This window comes from Phalacrocorax carbo, chromosome 9, assembly GCF_963921805.1.
Source record: "Phalacrocorax carbo chromosome 9, bPhaCar2.1, whole genome shotgun sequence".
Classification (NCBI taxonomy): domain Eukaryota; kingdom Metazoa; phylum Chordata; class Aves; order Suliformes; family Phalacrocoracidae; genus Phalacrocorax; species Phalacrocorax carbo.
In genome coordinates, this window is record NC_087521.1 from 12,704,142 (window position 1) to 12,712,446 (window position 8,305).

The following is an 8,305-nucleotide window of genomic DNA, read 5'->3' on the forward strand; positions in this document are numbered from 1 at the left end:
GGCTTGGCCCTCAGGGCGGCACCAGGGCTGCTCCCGGCGACAGGCCGCCCCGCGGGAGCGGGGACCGGCGACAGGACCACGCTCGGGGGCCCAGGCCGCTCTAACCCCCTACAACAACCTCTGTTCCATGCAAGAAGCTCCAAGCAGTTTTATTCTACAGAAAAAAAAAAAGTTCTCCAACAAAATTAATTGTTTCTGAGACATTCAGAGCGCTGAATACAGAAAAAATAAAGTTCTGGAACAAAATAAATTGTTTATGATGCATTTAGAGCACAGAAATAACATTTTTAGCAATATTTAGTATCAGCATTGAGTCTGTGACTTCCTTCAGGTGAGCACAATGCCACACAAATTACAAATTTTACTCACATACAACTACTCAAGCCCCATTCTGTACACGCGTTCAGGAATAAAGAGGCCGTGTCCTGAAACAGCCCCTTTAATACACACCACACCCCTACCTGCCAAAGCTTTGTGAAAGACTGAGCATTAGGCTAACAGTCCAACAAACCAATAAATTAGAAATATAATAAAATAAAGTTCTCTAGAGCTGAACATTGGCTGACTGAACAAACAGGGAAAGGGGGAAATGTTTCGTGAGGGCAGCTCACACTCCAGCTTTTGCTTCTTCCTGGACAAAGTCATTTCAAGATCTGGAAGTCCTTGTGCTCCAGCGCTGCAATTTTCTTCTCATTGCTGAACTCGGCTCGGCTGATGCGGGACTGGGGGCTCCCAACCTTCCTGAGCCATTCCTGCAGCTCCCGCACCCTGGCCACCGGACCCTGAATTTGCCCTTGTACGGTGCCATGGCTGGTGTTTTGGACCCAACCAACGAGCCCCAGCCTCTTAGCCTCCCCCTGAGGAGACAACGTGAGCAAAATGAGATTAAGCTGAACGGTAAGAGAACCTCAGAATGGCGTTCACGTATAGGAGTCATTTCTATAGATAAGACGCAGAGCACCACGGAGGCTCCTAAGGCTGAGGCAGCAGGAAAGCAGCACACAATTCATCCGAACACTCGTTATATTCTTTTACGTTCAAAACTGGGGCTTTTTCAGCCGTGCTTACATAAGGCAGCACTGAGGGACGACAGCCCCGCTTCCGAAGTAGCCAGAGCCCAGGCCGATGCCGTAGCCCAGCCCCACCGAGGTGCCCCCAGGGGCTGCCCCAGCAGCGCTGACAGAGGGCCCCGCGCACCCCAGCGGACAGGCCGCCCGTCCCGTCCTGTCCCCTCCCCACCTCGCACCTGGGTGTACTTGCGGAAGAAAACGCCCTGCACCTTGCCGGACACCTCGTAGTCCACAGAAACCAGGCCCTCGTCCTCCGCCATGGCGGCACTGACCGTCACCCCGTCCTCCTACCTCTTCTGCCGCTGCCGCCGCCACCACCGCACACCGCTCTACGCCTGCGCGGTGCCCCACGCCGCGCTCCGGGGGGCGTGGCTTCACCCGCCCCTGTAGCCAATGAAGAGCCAGGACCCGCGAGCTGGGTGGGGAGGGGTTGGTCTTTCATTAACTGCCTCATGAATAATACATACTGACTCACCCGCTGGTTAATCCCCTTACCTGGCTGTAGAGGCGAGGTCCTCCGGACAGCGGAGGGAAGGGGAGCGTTGCGGAGGAACCACCGAGAGGCCGCTCACCGGCGAGAGCGGCGCAGGAACGGGCTGTTCGCGTGCCCGTCTCTTAGCAACAACCGTCAACACGGCACCCGGGGCGGCGGCGGCGGCGGCGGGCCTCCCGGGCCGTGGGAGGCCGATGAGCGGAACGGGAGGCTGCGCAGCTGGCCGAGGAGGCCGGACGGAGCGCCGGCCGCGGCCCCGCAGGTAACCCCGCGCCGCCGGGCGGGCCCGCGGCCTCGGAGGCAGGCGCGCCGCGGGGGTGCGGTGGAACGAGCCAGGGGAGGATTGCGCTGAGCTTTACCGGACGTGTAGGGCCTGTGTGCCACGCCGGTGGATCTACGGTGCCAGAACTGAAGGCACACGTTACGGGAAACACCCTGGGGGAGTATTACAATTTCTCTGACAGTACAGTATATTTCTGCTGCTACCATAAGACAGAGCTCAGACAGAGAGCAAAATAAAAGCATATTTTATTTCTGGCTGCACAAACAGTTGGGACTGGAAGAGGCAGCATGGGACCTCCCTAGATGGAAGGAATGTAAAGTTTTACAGAAGCCAGAAAAGTTACAAAACCTTTGCTAATATTTGTTATGACCTCTCACTGTAGCCTCCAGGTGTAGACTGCTAGGGAAAATTTGTCTCGTTTTGGATAAGATAGTCTGTACTCGATGATCTTAAAGATCTTTTCCAACCTATGTGATTCTGTGTATTCTGTGTGTGTAATGACTTTGCTTCTAACCTCAGGCTCTTTCTCAGGCACTGAATGGCTTTGTTTCCACCAGTGGATTCTGTGGTGGCAGCTACTAAGCTTGTTCCCAGTTCCCAGCTGGAACCCCAGAACAACAGCTTTCAGCATGAACTCATACCTCACAAAGAAGAAAGTTTAAAGGATTTCTGTGCCCAAAAGAGCCGAAGTTACTCATATTCTCTTTCTGCAGAAAGCAGTCAACACAGCTGCAGGCATGGGGGCTTCTGTTCAGCTGGACTGCAGAGCAAGTGTCTCACCAGCCAGACCAAGACTCTGCCTGCTAAATCAGTAGCCAGGCAGAAGGAAGGAGTGGACCGTGCATATCCCCTGAAACCAATTTTTCACCACAAGGGTGTGAGTGTCCCAACAGTCAACAGAGCACAGCTCGGAAATTCCCCATACCTGGAGGAAGCTCCAAAGAGTAGGCCTAGCTCAATGAGCAAAGGGAAGCCTCCAGCAGGCAGGTCTCAGCTACCTGCAGTGCTCTTTCCTTGGACAGCAGGGCCTAAACAGTCAGCCTCCCATCTCTACAGGAGAGAGCTGGCCTACATCCTAAAGTTGGAGGCAGATGGACGGAACCTGGAAGAGCACATTCGAAAGAAAGAGGCCATCCTCAGAGAGAAGCTGGGGAGAACAAAGGAAGATCTTAGGAGGATTCAAAGAGAGAAGGAGCTTGCCAAGGCAGAGGAGAGAAGAGACAGAGAAGCAGAAAGGACCCATGAGCAAAAGGCCACAAGGCACACTGAAGAGAAAGCTTTTGGAGGTGCAGTCAGGCCAGGTGAGGGTGAGGGGGTCCTTGGTGGGGTGCAGTCTGCAGAGGCTGCTACCCCAAAGCCTGGCACCACCCTCCACCCCCAAGACCTGGCTATGGGGAGACTCAAGAAGGAGCGGCTGGTGGCCAGCAACAGCAAAATTAGAGACCGCATACCCATGGAGCATTTAACCTCTTGTTCAGAGCTGGCCCTAAGGCGTAGCCCTTCTCCATCTGCTCTCTCAGACCAAGACTCTGGTGACCACCCATCCACAGAGGTGCTGTACCTGCAGGCTGCCAGCGCTGTGGAAGAGGGAGGGCTTGGACAGTGCAGCTTCTGCAGACGTAAGTTTCTCTGCACCAGGCTTGAGAAGCACATGAATATTTGCAGCAAGAGCCAAGGCTCCAAGAGGAAAGTGTTTGACTCCAGCAGGGCCAGAGCTAGGGGCACAGAACTGGAACAGTATCAGCAGTGGAAGAGCTCAGAGAGGCTTCAGGTAACGTGCAGTCCCTTTGCCTCCCTCGATCCACATCCACTGCTCACATTCCTTCCACCTCGGCATCTAATTCTGACTGAGACGCAAGCGCCTTCACGTGTACACGGGGCTAAAGGATACAGTCCGGCCATTGCCTCTGAACAGTTCTTCCCAAATGGATAAATAGATCATTTAAAAATCTCATAGATGGGGGTGGGGGGGGTTCCTACCTGACCCGTCTTTGTAATGTGTCAAGGGTGCACTCCTGGAGAAAGCTCGCTCCTTGCTGTAGTCAGGGTGCTCAGGGTGCAGGCTGGCTCTGCTGCAGCAAAGCTCTGTGACATTAGGGACTGCAGGGAACTGACTGAAAATTCATGTAATAACACAGGCTTTAAAATGAAGGCAGTGGAAACACACAGCTTTGTTCCTGCAAAGCAGCTATAGCAACTATCTCCACTTCCTTGGCCCTACTGCTTGCTTTTCTGGTTCTCAAGATGTTTCCAAATATTGATGTCTCCATCAGTATTTCCTTCAAATCCTCCTTGGTGCTGGTTGTTTTGTTCCCCTTTGTGGGACTTAGTTTTTCAGGGAGGGTTTTACATCTCTGGGTGTTCCTTGTTGATGGGTCACCTGGATTGGACCCTGAGCATAAGATTGAGAATGGAGGCTGACGGTGGTGCCAGTTGCACTGACTGCCTTTCTCTTCTGCAGAATAAGCCACCCAGAAGGAACAACTGGAGGCAGAAGCATGAGGCTTTCATCCAGACCCTGCGCCAGGCTCGCCAGGTGCAGCAAGTCCTATCCAAGGGAGGGAAGGTGTCTGATTTGCCCCCGTTGCCTCCCATCGAAAATCCAGACTATGTTGCCTGCCCCTACTGCAGACGCCGATTTGCTCCCCAGGCAGCTGAAAGACACATTCCCAAATGCAAAACCATCAAGAACAGGCCTCCACCCCCACCACAGAGGAGGCGCTGCTGAGGTGGCGTCCAACTGTACCTGCTGCTGTGACTCCCTGCCTGTTCTCTGCCAGGTCTCCAGGTTCCCACTGGCTGCAAGGGTTGAGCCTGTATGTACAGCAAGTGAGCAGTGCAGGACATACAAACAGAATACTGGAACCTGTGCGCTTTGACCTGTGCCCTGGTCTGCCCCGTGTGGGATGCCCCTCTGGGGGCCGCTTCTCCTGTCCCGTGAGTTCAACGTGGAGTCTCAGCGTGGGTCTAAGGCTGTCACTGTTAAGGCAGCTGAGCAGGGGAGAAAGGTTGTTGCTACAGGCTGTCAGTGGGATAGCAGTGAGGAGCAAACCATCAAAAAGGGGCTGTTCTTCAGAATCATATTTTGCCTGTTGGTTAGGGAGGCTTGGGCTTTCCTTTTTTTTTTTTCTTTTCCTAGCGGTGTCTGATGTGAAGAGAGCTGCTCTGCTTTAGCTCATCAACGGCTGCAGACTTGGGATTTTTCCCTTCTCCAAAAGCATAGAGCAGTACCGTTCACGTGAAGAAGAGGTGGGCCAAATGGAACACCTGCCTTTTGTTTGCTCTGCTGCTCTATAGATGCAGATGTTCACCCTGAATGTGCTAACAGCAACAGTCGTTCTGGCTGGCATAGCATCTGACTGTAGCTGCCTACAAAAGATTGGGATGCGAGGGGTTCCTCTTCTTTTGCTTTAGAAAGGACTCTACATTCTTCAAAACTATTTAGCATTTAGACAAGGCATTTGGAAAAGTCAGAGGGAAGGGAGAAAGCTATATAAGCAGTTAACTTTTTTTTGCAGCAAGCACTACTGTGTTCTTCCATCCATGGTACTTGTACTGCATGACAGGATCCAGAGCTGCTGCTGCGTCATCCCTCACGCTCTGTCCTATCAGTTGTAGCACTGCTTATGAAAGCTGTGTAGGTAGGTTTAATCCGCACTTGTTCTGCAGCAGCCCAAGAGTTTATTTAGGTGCTTTTCTAGAACACTGGTGACAATCCTGGGGCTACATCTTAACAGCTGAAGATCTGTAATGTTACCATTTAGAAACCCAGTGTGACATTGTTTGAATTATGAAAGCAGATCTGGGAGGAGGAGTATTAAATGCTTCCTCAACATAAGAAGCTCAGGATCAGAAATCCAGCAGATCAGAAAAGCGAGCAGTAGCAGGCGCTTTCTGTTTGAGTCTGTATGTCGCTTCATGTGCCCAGAAGAGCAGAGACACTCCAAACTGGCCCTTGAGGCCACAGAACAATCATCCCAACCTGTTACTGACCACGCACAATAGCTGGGGCTCACAGTCAGGAAGGGGCGGAAGAAAAAACACTTAATTAAGAATAATGCCACACTGAGCTTATTCATGACCTATTTTTGATCTGACTAGAAATTGGGTTTCTAACTAGAAGGGGAGTGATGTCACAGAAGAACCTTCCAAATAGATTAGCACAGGCAAGGAACCTGCATTGTTTCAAGATGGACTTTGATGAGATCATGGAAGCGATCATACGGCAGGAGTTAGAAATTAAGAATCGTGATGCAGAGCATTTGTTCCTATCTCCAGGCTTCTGGTATAAAGTGTGAAGAACAGATCAGTGACAGTTCTGTGCCTCAGTGTATCACTTCCAGAAGCTGAGAAGGAATTTCCTTCCCACAGCAACCTTCCCTTGATTCCTAGCTTGGCTTCTGATTTATTTTTAATTTCCATCCAGTATGTTTAAGAACTGCTACAGCTAAAAGAAGCCAAATAGCTCCTGCCCCCAGATGGTACACTAGGAACTTCACATCAGAAAAGCTGTTAGCTGTTTCACTCGTTTTTCAGGATTAAATCAACAATTTGTTTTTTTTTTTTTTAATATTAAATGAGTTTTCCTGCAGGCCAAGTTGCTAGGGACCTCTTAAACACAGGGCTTGTACTCTTCCTTGAGGCACCTGCTTATTTTCATCTTAATTCATTACCGTTGCAGAAACTATGACAAATGTATACCCCTTCTTTTGTTTTCTTCTCAAGGTGTTGGTAGTTGTTGGTGAATTTAGGCTCATGCTAAAGGTCTTTGTCACATGCTGTTAAAGGGTCTTTTGGGAGAAATAAGCATCTTACAGACCCTTTTAGAGAAGCATCTCCTTATAATTGGTAACAGTTCCTGCACATTTCTAAGCTATTTTTCCAGATTCTGATTTTTAATATATTAGACTAGTTCTGTTGTGTAAAAGTGGTTTGTGTTCTCCAAGTAAGAATGACTACTTCATATGAGAAAGTTGCAACAGGAAGTAAACAGGGAGCAAAAAAAATTCCAGCAGCTCCTTTTGCAAGTCCTTCAGTAACACAGCAGCAGCTCATGGGAACCTAGAAAGAAATAGAAAGCAACTAGATTAAACTGGACTAGTCAGAAGCTCAATATGGAGAAACACTGTAGCCTTCAATGGGCGGACCAGCCTCCTGGAAGAAGTTAGAGAGCTTCTGCTCTATAGATACGCATGGGCAGAAATCTCAATCTCTTGGCATGCATGAAGGTCCCAGAAAGGGTCAGTAGCGCACTAGGCCAGCAAGGTACAAGAGTGTGCAAACCTAGAGAGGAGAGAAGAAACAGACTTGAAATGAGGGAAAACGATTTGCTGTATCCAAATTGATCAGAGAAGCAAGACCAATGTTAAGTTCAGAGCTTTGAAATACAGGGTAGCAAGAGATGACAAGAGGTAGGAAAGGGGTAAACCGGAAGCTTTATGCCAGCCTCCTTAATGAAAAGCATTAAACTGAAGTAGACAGAGTAGTTCAGAAATTAAATACCACTGCCTGCCTTGTAATATTCTGTTTCCCTTACACTCTGTTTTATTGACTGTGTTTAGCGGACCCTAGAAGTCAGCAGAGTGCAAATGGTGACTGGGGTAGATACACATCAAAAAGCATTTGATATCGTAAAACAAATCCATCTGTTGGGGACTTCTCTTAAGTGACAGGCAAACAGCTAATGCTGAGATTGAAACTGTAGATTAAACAAAAGTTAATGAAATTAAATTACCAGGCTTTATTTGTTATCTTCATTTCACAGCTAACCATGGGCAGTTCACCCCTCTTTGCTGAGCTATTGTTTCAGGTCAAGACAGACAGCAATATCCAGAATGTCTCTGATAACTGGTTTAAAAGTTAGTAACAGTTTAGCCAAAGCATCAAGCTCAGCACAGAGATTTACCCTGCTGCTTTACTGTCATGGTTAGCGTTGCCCTGCCACTGCTCAGTCTTTTTATTCACACCAGCTCAGTTTCTGCTGCTGCTGCTACAGTACCATCCCCCTCTGTGAGACATGCTGCATTTTCAGTATCCAAATCTCTGGTGAATTTTAAGCCTTTAACCCAGTTCTGCCTCTCAAGACATTTCATAATTCACTAGAAACCCTGATAAAAAGTTATAAGTGACAGGCATTAAGTACAGCGTGCAGGAACAGTTGGTCAAGCAGGTGTCAGACAGGTTCTTGCTTCTGCAGGCCTTAATGCACAGTAGAAGCCGTTCCAAGAGAAGCAGGTACTTCTTCCCTTTGAGCCTCTCTCCCATTACTCATTTCCCACTTAGCGCCCAAACTGTTGAAATAAACACACACACAGGTGCACACACAAAAGCCTCCTGACATCACTAGGAGAAGATGCAGCAGCAAGAGAAAAGAGTTGTTTTCTTGTTTGGTTGTTGTTTGTTGGTTGTTTTTTTTTTAAATGAAGGGACACAGAACCTGACATTTTTTTCTCCCATAGC

At 49.3% G+C, this 8,305-nt stretch overlaps 2 protein-coding genes across 3 annotated transcripts; one reads left to right on the forward strand and one right to left on the reverse strand.

The window, feature by feature from the left end:
• Positions 1 to 133: 133 nt before the first annotated feature.
• Positions 134 to 1,415, reverse strand: ACYP1 (acylphosphatase 1). Of its 2 annotated transcripts, none has more exons than XM_064460408.1 (2): positions 1,280 to 1,415; positions 134 to 857 (listed from the first exon to the last, which is right to left on the reverse strand). In XM_064460408.1, exons 1-2 carry the CDS (start codon positions 1,328 to 1,330, stop codon positions 642 to 644), a joined length of 267 nt encoding a protein of 88 aa, XP_064316478.1. In that variant the 5' UTR covers positions 1,331 to 1,415; the 3' UTR covers positions 134 to 641. The 2 variants fall into 2 exon arrangements, with proteins under 2 accessions (XP_064316478.1, XP_064316477.1); XM_064460407.1 differs by having other exon boundaries at positions 1,247 to 1,404.
• A 95-nt stretch (positions 1,416 to 1,510) lies between these two features.
• ZC2HC1C (zinc finger C2HC-type containing 1C) lies at positions 1,511 to 8,150 on the forward strand. Its single transcript, XM_064460404.1, has 3 exons — positions 1,511 to 1,825; positions 2,378 to 3,617; positions 4,308 to 8,150. Exons 2-3 carry the CDS (start codon positions 2,385 to 2,387, stop codon positions 4,572 to 4,574), a joined length of 1,500 nt encoding a protein of 499 aa, XP_064316474.1. The 5' UTR covers positions 1,511 to 1,825; positions 2,378 to 2,384; the 3' UTR covers positions 4,575 to 8,150.
• The last annotated feature ends 155 nt before the right edge of the window (positions 8,151 to 8,305 follow it).